Here is a 13,910-nt window from a genome sequence, read left to right on the forward strand (position 1 = left end):
AAGGTTGAATATTTGAATCTCTTATTTCATTTTGTCCTTCAAGTTTCTAAATGTATGCTCCCTTTCCCATCAAGGGGGCATCTAAACATATGCATGCCTACTTGCTGTATAGTTGCTTTCTTTCTGCTTAGCTGGAGAGCAGTTGGGCTTTACGTTTTTGTTTCGTTTCTTTTTTTTTTTTTTTTTTTTTTTTGGGGGGGCATAAGCTCAAAGTTGCACCGACGGAGTGGATTGTGGGTGGAAAAAAAGTGGTTTGTTGGCAGTGGAAAATTACTTGGTTTCCTTTTTGTCTGTTCGATTAACCACAAGTTTTATTTACTCAGGGCACAAGAATTGGGTCCTCTCTATTGCATGGTCACCTGATGGTAAGCATCTTGTAAGTGGAAGCAAGGCTGGGGAACTCCAATATTGGGATCCATTGACCGGGCAACCATCAGGCAATCCACTTGTCGTATGATCCTTATTGCATTATAAGACTAGAAAGCATCTTGTTCAGTTGATTGTGTTTTGCCGCTTCTACCGACTTTATTTAACTTTGAGCTAAATTTATTTTTTTGGAAAGCTGTTCAGACCAAATAGTTTTGGGCCTTTGGGGTTATGCTTCAATGTTTAAGAATCCTTCCCGCAAGGATTCCACGGAACTCCATTTCTTATTGATATTTCTGGGTTTATGACTCTGCATATTGATGAGGAAATGGTGGATAAAAGTACAAATGTGTTTCTTCTAATTTAATACATGTGGCAAAATAAGTGGGAGCAGTGTTGGAGTTAATTTGGATGATATCCATAATCTTAGTGTAGTAAGTACAGTTTATTGTGTGGCTTTGCCACCATAGGATGAGATAAATGGTGTACCATTTATGTTGAGGAAAGCTTTCTGACATCCTTTACAATTTTTTGACAATAATTTGTGAGGTGTTGAAGTATCTAACTTGCTTTTGTGGCTTATGCATAGCAAGAATAGTTTCTGTGCCACCAAGACATCGAATCTGCTTAATGTCAGGGCCACAAGAAATGGATCACAGGTATATCTTGGGAACCAGTCCATCTGAGTTCACCGTGCCGTCGCTTTGTGGGTTCTAGTAAAGATGGTGATGCACGCATATGGGATGTAACACTAAGGAGATGTGTAATATGTCTGAGCGGTCACACTCTAGCTGTTTCGTGTGTAAAGTGGGGAGGAGACGGTGTAATATATACTGGGTGTGCAACTTCCTTAATTTTGGCAATTGTTGGCGAAACTGCCGTTTACTTAATGGTTTCAAATTTTTGTCATGAACTCTCTTTCCCAATACTTAATAGCTGTTCCACTGACAAGTTAGTCACCAGAGAGGCACTTAACTCTAGATAAATAGTTAATCACTTTGTGATGTATTAATGTCCATATGCTAGTGTTGTGCTACATGAACAACAAAAATATAACATGAAGAAGTTTTCTTGACTAAATCATACTTCTAACGGGCCTAAGATCAAGTGGTGACTTGAAAATTCTGCTTACAAGCAACTAAGTATCCTTGGACTTTGCCAAACTGCCGCTGCTTTTATGACTTGTTACCTGATGAAGTAATTGTTTTAAATTTCTTGCAGCTCCCAGGACTGTACAGTCAAAGTCTGGAAAACTTCCCAGGGGAAGAAGGGAATTGAAGGCAATGTCTTTTTTAAAGTTCATTATACATATTGCAGGGTCATCACATGCCTGTTTTCTTCTTCTCCACAAGAGCTTTAGATTTATTTGTGCCTTTGGAGTAGCTGCATTCACTCGATCTCTTTGGTGTCAGGAAGCAGTTTGGCACCTAGTGAGCTACCCATTACTAATTGATATCATGTCCTTGAACTTTTTCACTGTTTAGTTCTCAGGAGGTTTTGACGTTAAGAATGGAAATACCGCTATTTTATGATGTCAGTAAGACATGATCTGCATATTTAGGTTGGAGTTTAGTTTTCATGGCTGGTGTGGTAATGTCTTTTCTTGGTTTCTACTGCCAAGTCTGCATTCTTAATCTAAGTTGCTGCTAGATCCCTCTCTTCTTTTCTTCATGATCATCCATATCTATGTAAAATTTTTGCTGTAGGGTCATGGACATTGGGTTAACTCCCTTGCTCTGAGCACCGAATATGTTCTTCGGACTGGAGCTTTCGATCACACTGGAAAACAGTATTCATCTGCTGAAGAAATGAAGCAAGTGGGTAACTGTTATTATGTTGAATCATCTTCACCATGAAGCAATGAATTATGCATTTATCTCTCTTTGCTCATTTATTTGCTTATACAACCTAGTATGCATAGGTTATTTCTCTCTGCACATTATTTGCGTACAATTTAGTATGCGTTAGTCAGTCCCTGTGTGTTCTTGCTCTGTGCTTGTTCTCCCCCCTTGTGGTGATTCTCTCCCTTTGGGTCTATGCACATTTGTAGTTCTACTTTCTGGTAACTGTTAAGTGAACTTCTGTATTTTGTTGATAAACATAGGTTGCATTAGAAAGGTACAAGAAAATGAAAGGCAATGCTCCTGAAAGATTGGTCTCTGGATCTTATGATTTTACCATATTTTTGAGGGAACCTTCTATCAGCAAGCACCCAAAAACGCGAATGACTGGTCAACAGGTATGTGTGTTTCTCTGTGTGAGAGAGTGAGAGAGAGAGAGAGAGAGAGAGAGAGAGAGAGAGAGAGAGACTATCGTTGATGGAACATTGAGATGTAGTTCTTGTTAGAGGATCAAGATCAAGACCGTTAGAGGATCAAGATCAAGACCGTACTCTGCTACATCAAAACGGTCTTACTCTGCTACGCCAAGAGTCAGCCACAAGAGATCCTCAACTATGATAGATATAGATCACCAGAAGACTATTGTGAAGTAAATGAGCTGAAGACATGGATAACGAGTCTTATCAACGGTGGAGATTATGCAAATACCGAAGACGTGGATTGCCAAGACTCGGGATTTGCTTCTCTGTTATAATCAGCTGTAAAGTTTGTTAGTTGGAGTCGGTTAGTTCGTTTCAGTTGGTTATTAGTCTTCTAGCTTCTATTAGTATATAACGAGAGAATTGAGATCCGTAGAAGGTGTGAAGAACAGAGGATTCAGAATTGATCTGTTGCATTCTTCTTTGATTTCTCTTTGTTCATAGAACTCGATACAATGAAATAAGAATCAAATACTTCTTGTTCAGATCCTTTTGCAACACTACTGAGTTTATCCTCTATCATCATCATCATTCTTCATCTTCATCCTCTGTATTCTTGGATTCACAAATTTTCATGGTATCAGAGCAGGAGTTCCTCTTGCATCAGAATAAAGAAATCCGTCCAGTAATCAGTTCGTACATCAAGTCATAAGAAATGAACGAACAATGAAGCTCTCTGGATCAAGGTAAACACGTAAGGACTCATAGCATTACTGTTGTCATCTTCTTCAAGCCAAAGGATTGTAATAATGGCAATTAGAACTCCAAAGTACTCTTTCCCGATACATGTGAATATCACAAACTTCGTCACAATCAAACTTGCTGAGGGCAACTTCTTGTTGTGGCAAGCTCAAATCCAAAGGTTTTTGAAAAGTCAGGATTTGTTTGGTTTTGTTAATGGAGATATTCCTTCACCTCCTCGAATGCTGCAAACAGAGGATGAAGGTTGCGAAACTGATCTTATCAATCCAGATTACACTGATTGGACTAGAACAGATCAGTTGATTTCATCATGGATCTCTGGAGCAGTTACTGAAAACATTCTGAGCCTGATAATTGGATTAGAAACATCATCCGAAGTATGGCAAACTCTTCTGAAAAGGTTTACACAGAAGTCAATTGCTAGAGAGTTCGAACTAAGGGGGAAATTACAAACATGTCAAAAGCATGAACAAACCCTTGCTGATTATCTCAGGGAATATAAATCCATATGTGATCAGTTGAATGCAATAGGCAAACCTGTGGATGAAATAACCAAAATGTTTGGTGTATTGGAAGGTTTAGGTCCTGAGTATGAAAACTTTCGGACTACCATATATTGTTTAAAACCTCAGCCTGAGTATGATGAGGTTATTGCTCAATTAGAAAGGTTTGAATCAAGACTTAAGACCTTTTCCAGGAATCAGTTCAACCCGAATCTTGCCTATTTCGGACAAAGACAGTTTCAGGTACGGTCTAAAGATATCACAAATGAAGAGTACATCTCTCAAGCTTCGGATTTATATCTCAAAGAGGAGGTTACGGAGGTGGTCGAAGCTATGGTCGTGGCGGGCCGGTAACAATAGGGGTTGTGGTTTTGAAAGATATCAGAATTACAGAATAGATGTCTCCAGTCCAGGACAAGGAAATCAACACCTCAGACAGAGAAATGTTATCTCTACGACAAATCAAGGGTTTAGACCCTATGCCACTTACTCACAAAGGTATCAAAATGTCAAGACTTATCCATCTGCAAACTCAAGTAAGAACTTGCAGGATGAAAAAGAAACAAGTAGCATGAATGCCAAATATGTAAAAGGTCTAGACATGATGCTCTTCGATGCTGGTATCGGTTTGACAATTCCTATCAAGCAGAGGATATTCCAGCAGCATTGACAGCATTGACAGCATTGCATATTGAAGACTCAACAGGAAGTGAGTGGTACCCTGACTCTGGAGCTACAGCTCACATAAGTGCCAATCCTGGTATGCTCCATACCCTTTCTAAATATCAAGGACATGATACTGTTATGATAGGCAATGGATCATGTTTACCTGTAACTCACATTGGCAACACCTGGCTGAAAACAAAGAACAATACATTACCTCTTAATGATGTCCTAATTGTCCCAGAGATAAAGAAGAATCTTCTTTCAGTATCTAAACTCACAGATGATTACCCTTGTTCCTTTATCTTTGATAAAACTGGTGTTTATGTAAAGGACAACAATACCAACACAATGGTGAAGCTCGGAAGGAAAACTAGAGGTCTTTATCAAGCTAATCCACAGACCACAGAGGCCTTCTTTACTCAGCGGCAAAAGACAGTCGATGAAGACATATGGCACCAGCGTTTGGCTCACACAAATGCTCAAATAGTTAAGCATTTGCAAAAACAGAAGCTTATACAATTTGTTTCATCATCTCAAACTGTTTGCAACAGCTGTCAAATAGCTAAAAGCACAGCTCTATCCTTTCCTTTATCGGATTCTACATCAAGTTTTCCATTAGAAAGAATTCATTGTGACATATGGGGACCATCACCAGTCTATTCTTTTCAAAAGTTTAGATACTATGTGATTTTTGTTGACAATTTCTCTCGATATTGCTGGCTATATCCCATGAAGTTGAAGTTTGAGTTTTATGACATATTTGTTCAATTCCAGAAGTTAGTTGAACGACAGTATAATCATCAGATTAAAATCTTCCAGAGTGACGGAGGAGGAGAGTTCATAAGCAATAGATTCCAAAATTTTCTGAGACACCATGGAATAAGACAGCTTATATCATGTCCTCACACACCAGAACAGAATGGGGTCTCCGAAAGGAAGCATCGACACATTGTTGAACTGGGATTAGCTATGCTATATCATTCAAAAGTTCCACTAAAATTTTGGGTGGATGCATTTGTGACAGCTACTTACATCATAAACATTCTTCCCACACGAAAGCTGAAGATGGACACACCTTATAACAAACTTCATAATAGACAGCCAAGGTATGATCATTTAAGGGTGTTTGGTTGTGCATGCTATCCTTGTCTGAGACCATATGCAAGTCATAAACTTGATCCTCGATCTCTCCCCTGTATCTTTTTGGGTTATAGCAATAAGCACAAAGGGTATCGATGTCTGGTACCAACTGATAATCGTGTGTACATCAGTAGGCATGTTGTCTTTGATGAGCATTCTTACCCTTTTATAAAGAAGCTGGTCAATGAGTATGGACAGTGTACAAACCTATACAAACAATGGATTGAAGGAATACATTTCCTCGAACCCTCAAGAACCAAGTCACCAGACAATGGTTCCTTTCATCAGTCAGCCAAAAACCAGATCCATCCTGATCTTCATGATTGCTATAATCATCATCTATGTCACAGACAACAATCTCAGACCATTTCCTCGAGAACTATGCAGAATGAGAGAAGAACAGATGAACAATCTGTCATGGCATCAATAGATACTATGCCTACCGATCTATCTACCTCTCAAGGACAATATACTACCAGCTCTTCATCTTCACACAATGATCTACTAGCTGAAAGCAGTTCTAATGAAGGGCACTGCAATTCCAATTCCACTATGTCTTCTTCTCAAGGTACTGTTAATAATCATCATATGCAGACTCGTCTAAAGTCTGGGATTCGAAAACAAAATCCAAAGTATGCTTATTCAGCTGACTATCAAGTTCCTATGGAACCACGGTCTATCAAATCAGCCTTAGCCAATGAAGCCTGGTACAGGGCTATGAAAGAAGAAATGGATGCTCTTACTGAAAACCAAACATGGACATTGATCCCTAGAACTGACCAAATGAATGTGATAGGCTGTAAGTGGGTATATAAGACCAAACTCACACCAGATGGAGGCCTTGACAGACTCAAAGCTCGTCTAGTCGCCAAAGGCTTTCACCAAGAAGAAGGACTTGACTTCACTGAGACTTTCAGTCCAGTTGTGAAACACACAACAATTCGAATAGTGCTATCTCTAGCTATGATAAAGCACTGGCCAATACACCGGCTTGATGTTAAGAATGCTTTTCTTCATGGAGATTTGAATGAGACTGTATACATGGAACAACCACCTGGCTTTATCAATCCTCAACGGCCAAGCTATGTCTGTTTGCTTCACAAGTCTCTATATGGTCTTCGACAAGCACCAAGAGCTTGGTTTGATAAATTCAGCAAGTTTTTACTCGAAAGTGGTTTCTTCGCAGCACAAACGAGATCCATCATTATTTGTTCTTCATACAGATTCACATACAGTCCTATTGCTCCTATATGTTGATGATATCATCTTGACTGGCAGTTCACCACATCTCTTAACTACCCTCATTCAGAAACTTAGCCTTCATTTTCATATGAAGGACCTTGGGTATCTTCACTATTTTTTGGGCATCGAGGCCAAACGAACTTCACAGAATCTCTTTCTGTGTCAAACAAAATATGCCACTGATTTGCTGAAACGAGCTCATATGGCCGATTGTAAACCAATCTCAACGCCCCTGCCACTTCGATCAATTTCCATGGCTGATACTGCAAATCAACTCACAGATCCTGTGGAGTACAGAAGCTTGGTTGGTGCTCTTCAATACTTAACCATTACTCGACCAGACCTGGTGTTTGCCACTAATCTTCTCTGTCAAAAAATGCAACAGCCTACTGTAGGAGATTTTCATCAATTAAAAAGAGTACTTCGATATGTCAAAGGTACTATACATCTTGGAATCTATCTCCATTCTCAAAGTTCAGTAAACCTCTATGGTTTCTCTGATGCGGATTGGGCTGGTTGTCCAACTACACGACGTTCAACAACGGGGTTTTGCACATTTCTTGGATCCAATCTACTATCTTGGTCTGCCAAGAAACAACCTACTGTTTCCAGATCCTCAACAGAAGCAGAGTATCGTGCACTTGCTTCGACCACTGCTGAACTCACCTGGATAACGTTTGTGCTACGAGATATTGGCATTTCACTTCAGTCACCTACAACCATATACTGTGACAACAGATCAGCAATCTCTCTCACAGCCAATCCAATATTACATGCTCGAACCAAGCACATTGAAGTTGACTTTCACTTCGTCCGTGAGAAAGTTTCTTCTGGATCTATTCATGTTTAGTACATCTCTACTCATCTTCAATTAGCTGATATATTTACTAAGTCACTATCCCGATTGTCTCATCTTACTCTCCGAACCAAATTGGGATTGGGATCTTTTACCCTTCCCAATTTGAGGGGGGATGTTAGAGGATCAAGATCAAGACCGTTAGAGGATCAAGATCAAGACCGTACTCTGCTACATCAAAACGGTCTTACTCTGCTACGCCAAGAGTCAGCCACAAGAGATCCTCAACTATGATAGATATAGATCACCAGAAGACTATTGTGAAGTAAATGAGCTGAAGACATGGATAACGAGTCTTATCAACGGTGGAGATTATGCAAATACCGAAGACGTGGATTGCCAAGACTCGGGATTTGCTTCTCTGTTATAATCAGCTGTAAAGTTTGTTAGTTGGAGTCGGTTAGTTCGTTTCAGTTGGTTATTAGTCTTCTAGCTTCTATTAGTATATAACGAGAGAATTGAGATCCGTAGAAGGTGTGAAGAACAGAGGATTCAGAATTGATCTGTTGCATTCTTCTTTGATTTCTCTTTGTTCATAGAACTCAGATACAATGAAATAAGAATCAAATACTTCTTGTTCAGATCCTTTTGCAACACTACTGAGTTTATCCTCTATCATCATCATCATTCTTCATCTTCATCCTCTGTATTCTTGGATTCACAAATTCTCACATGGAGGTAAGCTAATTTAGTCATGTCATCAACCCCGGCAGGTGGTGCCTCCATATCTTTTGGATATATGTTTGAGATATCTGCCACCACCTGGGACCAACGTAAAAAGATGAGTTGGTTGGATAACCGAAGGTGGTGATAGTGGTGATGATGGGGGAAGGCAGGCCGGCAAGTGCGTACAGTTTTCCCATGGGAGGTGAGAATGGTGGCTTCTCTGGCAGTGAGGGCCTTAACTTCTCCATCAACCCAGGCGAGCTCTACATCATCAACCCACACCTGAGATCTAACAGCGATGTTCACGGAAGTCCCCTGGATGGTGAAAGTTAAGTCCATTAGAGAGAAGCAAACAGAGGGAGAGCAGAGGATGTTAACCAAGGATGCTTACCATGCTGAGAGTCGGCGTAGAAATGCAATCATCAAACTTGGGCAAATCAAGAACAAGATAGAAGTTAGGGAGGGAGTGTCCATTGAAAAAGAAGGTTGAAAAAGCAGAGCTGGCAAAAAGGGAGGGAAAAGCACAAAAGGAAGGAGCAGCAGAGGAGAATCACACCCCCACCACTTCACTTTCAGGGAGAGCTGGTCTGGCACAGGAATGGTGCATGCAATGGAATTGCAATGCAAATGGGATTCATCATTGATGATGATGATTCGATGCTTGAGCCACAAGGTTGCAAGCTCACTCTTGTTACTTCCTATCGTACCGGACGGGCCCCACTGCTTTGGACTTGTTTTATCACACATTTCAGGTGATCTGTAAAGTAAGACATACTTAAACACCCATGCTCTTGCCAGTGCCTGCTGATTGGAGAGTCAGATCAAAAGAAAGATGACCATGATTTTCCGCTTTTGCTTTTTCAAATCCATCCTTTTAGACTCTGCAAAAAATACATCCATTCTGTGTGTGGGGCTCCTCACCGTCGTGTCATTTCCCTTTTTATTTTCCCTCTCCTCAACAAGATGATGATACCTCAAGTACTAAAATTCACTTGGCAAATTGATGCACAAAAACGATGACATAATTTATTTAGTGCACACACTATTGATTTATTAAAATATTTTCTTATAGTTGAACAAATCGATTTCATGTACCAATCTTAAAATACTCGATATTGCTCTAAACTAATTAGGTTGATCACCCATTTTCCTTAGATGGTGAAATTGTAGTTAAATTTCACGTTCATATCACACGCTTCCTCGGTGCAAGCCTCATCATTAGAGGTTACCGAACAAAGTGAAGGGAAGGAATGGGAATCCTTGAGGCCATGCATCATCATCAGACAGGCCAGTGAGGAAATAATATAATATGGGGTTTCACTCTGAGGGCCCATCGGTTGAGATGCACTCCTAGAATGGCTCTGTCACGTCCTCCCGATGGCCTTAACTGCTCCGCCTATTGGAGTCGGCCCAACCACCCATGGTGGACTGTTCCTAGGATGAGGGCTTGTTTATTCCGCCCAGTCCCCAGCAAGAGTGCCGGACGACGTAGCCCACGTCAACATCTGAAGGTGCCAGATGAGACAAGCTCATGCATAAGAAGTGTCACGCCCCGACTCTCGAGCGTGTGCCCATCCCGCTTTGGTCGATAAAATTGCGACTTTTCAAGACTAGTCGTCAACCCTTTCATTTTTTTTATATGCACATGCAGAAGCGAAAATAACCCTTGACAACAAATAGGATAGGAAAGTAGGGTAACATTTCACAAAGCACATTTTTATTAGGGGTGATCAGGTCCAGGGTGGGTAGGGTCTAGACCTGGATCTTGCACCCGACCCTGTTATAACCGGTTCCTCTTTTCTGGACCCTATACCCAACCTTGTTTGTATTTGACCCTATACCCGATCCACCCTGTTTTTCCAATCCGGTTCTAGGGTCAGCCCTGTTTCCACTAGAACCTGTTTTGTAGTATCCCGATATCCTATACGACTTCGAATTTTATATTAATATGTGAGAAAATAACGCAATCCTCCTAATTTGTATTGAAACATTAAGCACTTGTAATAAATAAATACATGAACTTTTTGATTAAACGAAAAATTAAGGATCCACAAGGCTAATTATAATAAATAAAATCATAAGGCAAAGAATTAGCAACAAACATGAGTCTAATATTAGTCTTATTCCCACAACTACTACATGAAGTTACTCATTTATGCAAGCATAACTTCTCCTACAAAAGAGAAATTAGGCGAGCCTATCCATGTGATACACAAGAATTTGGCAGCGACGAACATCGTCTGTCCATCGGACGGTGCGAGAGGGAGCTGGTGAGGGAGGGAAGCAAGTGACGAAGAAAAATGACAAAGGAAGAGTGTCATGCGTGTTTGAAAGAGCCACGAGGAAAAACGTCGTGTGATTACGGAAGTAAAAATAGAAATCAGGGAAAAAAATGGTTTTAGACCTCTACTTACAAAATAGGTCCAGGAACCGGTTCCAAAACTGGTCCCGGAACTTGTTTTCGGGTGGGTAATCACTCGCAACTTGTTCCCGAACCGGTTTAAACGGGTTTTGAATTTTGGGAACTGGTTCCCGGACCAATTTCAACGAGAACTGATTCGCGACTCTATTTTCCGGGTGGGTCGGTCTGGGAACTGGTTATACAATAACTAGTGAGACAATGTCTCAGTAAGTCCACCCTCTAAACCCCTATTAGGAAGGAAATACGCCAAGGGTAGCTTAGTCACACAATGACACAATTAGAACAGGGAACTTATCTCGCCTTAGTTCCTTCCTGCACATTAGCACAGTTCATATCCCAATTGCATATCATTATTGCACACAACAATTGAAACGTCTCATTAATTCAACCAATCACAAGAGTCCCGATTATAAGGCCAAACCGTTATGACATGTCCCATCCCATGTCACATAGTTTTGTCTCATAATCAAGGACATCTAACTCAATTAGCCATGCGTTCAAATTGTTAAATTTGCCCTTCAAAGGTACCACATACTCCTAAGTTCGGTGTCTACTGGCACAGCCAAGTATCGTCTCACTGCTATTGTGCACGACTACGTTTATATCTTAATAGACGGCTTCCCCAAAGGGGCATAGGTCCAAAATCTACTGCGACCCAAGTACAACCTACTCATAAGTCCGGTGTTTTCTGGCCTAGCCAGGTTTCGTCTCACCTCCATTGAGCACGGCGACGTCCATATCTTAATAAACGGCTTCCTCGAAGGGGCGTAAGTCCAGAATCTACTGCGACCCCCAATCCAAAGAATGGATATCCCATATAGGACAGTGTTTGACTTAAAAGCTCAAGACAGGTTCTCATTAACTAGCACACGATCAAACAATCTCGGCCCAAGACACTGTGCATTGCACCCAAATGCCTCCATTAAAATAGTGATGATGGCCTATTTTCTTCATATTAAAATTATGTGAAAATAGTTGTGTGTGACCACCGCCCTTAGCGACGCAGCTGGCTTGGGCTCTCTCCCCCTCACGAAAGAGAGGAGTTCGAATCCCAGAGGCGTTGTTAGGGATTCTTAGCTGGAGTACTGTGGTGGTGGGTCCTGCAGTCGCTCCCCCAGAGTTTGCTTGCCGGCTGTTGGCTTACGGGGTTCCTTGGGTTACCAAAAAAAAAATAGTTGTGTGTGGGTACATGGTTAGATCGAACTCGAAAAATTCATATCCTCCAATTTAAAATCCCACTGTTTTATATAATATATAAAACTATTTTCGGTATTAAAATCGACACCCGAGATTTTTGAATAAATATTGAAATTCACAATTTTTGAAATAAATTACCAAAAATCTAATCAGCACTCAATTTGCACAATTTAACATCCAATTGCATAAACTGAACACACCATAGCAATCGACACGAAATTCTAGTCACCAGCTATCCCAGTCTAATTTTCGGAAAATATTTAATAATTAAATAATTATTAAAATTAATTAAATAATTCAATTTAAATACTAAAAATACCAACCTAGGCCAAAATTACTAAATTAAATACCAAGACGGGACCGGAAAATTTCCAAACCAATCTATATAATCAATACAATCTATCTAGGCCTGAATTGATCCAACATAATAACCTAACATGCAAAATTGGATATTTAAATAACTAATCTAATCTAACTAACCACTTAAACCTTAATTAACTTAATCTAATTACCCTATAAGCGTAATTAACTTACTAATCAAAGTTTAGTGAGATAACTTACTTGATTTGCGATCCGCTTGGATCAAAACGACGGGAACGCGACGGCGAGCGATACTCTCCAAAGCAATGACGTCAAAGGAGCATGAATCATGCCCAAAAATGGCCCGCAACACACGGCCAAGGGCTGAAAAATCGGTTCTGTTCACGGCTGGTCGAGGAGAAGTCAATGAAAGGAAGATGCGGACGTTGCTGCTGATGTTGGCTTGGCGAAGTGGCTTCGGTGGGACGTGCGGCTTGGACGGCAACTGCAAGAAGCAGCTTCGGTCGTGGACAGCCAGAGGAGGCAGGTAGCGCACAAAGGGAGCTGCTGGGTCAACTATCTTGGAGAAAATTGCTGGAGTTGACAGGCGGTTTGATTGAAGCTTGGAGGACGTGGCAAGAAGAGATGAATTTGGTGGGGAGCTTTGGTGGCAGCTGCACAAAGAGGATGGGCAAGCTGGTAGGCAGTGGTATTGCGAATGGTGAGGGATGAGAAAAGATGCTTGAACAGCAAAGAAAGAAAATGAAAAAGGAGCCACGAAGGGAGAAGTCGGCGAAGCTGGCGAGAGAAACCGTGGGGGAAGAAGAAAGGAATGGATAAGAGAGGGGGGGGAACCAAAGTCCTAAAAGTCAACGTAAAATATCTACACATTTAAGGCTTGGTCCCCTAAATCTTTCTAGCAAAAATAAATACTCAAATAATCAAAATTTGAAGGCCAAAATTCCTGCCCCTTGAAAAGCTCAGAATTTCCAATTTTGGTCTTCAATTTCTTCAACAAAATCCCCAAATTGACGTCAAATTTTTATGTAGAAAGAGCCTACATAATTTCTATAATTTCCTTTCGCCAAGTAGCTCGGTTGGCAAGTCAAAAATCCCTTCAATTTGGCCGATCCGAATTTCCGAAATGTCCGAATCGATTTTCCGTAAAAACCTTGGAATCTTCGAAAATTCTTCGAAAGATGAGACAACGTTCCTAAAATAGATCGTGACATGACAGAACTTTCAATTTATGAAATCGGGTTCAAATTCGCGGTTAATTTCAATCTGACGCGACTTTAGCGTGACCTAGTTTACCGAGTAGTTTTTAAGGAATTTTTAGTGCAATTGACCTGTGTTCGATTTATTTCGAGTCACAATGTACATCTTCGACACCTTAGCGACTCTCGGTTGTCATGAAAATCTCGAGATTTCAAATATGGACACCGGGTATCAAAACGACAGAAAGATTGGTCTGGTGCCGTTCGACGAGAATTTTGCAATTAGCACTAATCACATATCTCAGTCGAATTG

General features: G+C 40.6%; 2 protein-coding genes across 2 annotated transcripts; one reads left to right on the plus strand and one right to left on the minus strand.

The window, feature by feature from the left end:
- Nucleotides 1–1,008: 1,008 nt before the first annotated feature.
- LOC104454691 (notchless protein homolog) lies at nucleotides 1,009–2,860 on the plus strand. The gene is made up of 4 exons (XM_018877346.2): nucleotides 1,009–1,203; nucleotides 2,073–2,183; nucleotides 2,471–2,605; nucleotides 2,714–2,860. The coding sequence occupies exons 1-4, from the start codon at nucleotides 1,105–1,107 to the stop codon at nucleotides 2,858–2,860; spliced, it is 492 nt and encodes a 163-aa protein (XP_018732891.2). The 5' UTR covers nucleotides 1,009–1,104.
- Nucleotides 2,861–8,349: 5,489 nt separating this feature from the next.
- On the minus strand, nucleotides 8,350–9,048 carry LOC108960936 (myosin-12-like). The gene is made up of 3 exons (XM_039316291.1): nucleotides 8,853–9,048; nucleotides 8,648–8,776; nucleotides 8,350–8,557 (listed from the first exon to the last, which is right to left on the minus strand). Exons 1-3 carry the CDS (start codon nucleotides 8,853–8,855, stop codon nucleotides 8,420–8,422), a joined length of 270 nt encoding a protein of 89 aa, XP_039172225.1. The 5' UTR covers nucleotides 8,856–9,048; the 3' UTR covers nucleotides 8,350–8,419.
- Nucleotides 9,049–13,910: the final 4,862 nt, after the last annotated feature.

This window comes from Eucalyptus grandis, chromosome 7 (genome assembly GCF_016545825.1).
Source record: "Eucalyptus grandis isolate ANBG69807.140 chromosome 7, ASM1654582v1, whole genome shotgun sequence".
NCBI classification, from domain to species: Eukaryota; Viridiplantae; Streptophyta; class Magnoliopsida; order Myrtales; family Myrtaceae; genus Eucalyptus; species Eucalyptus grandis.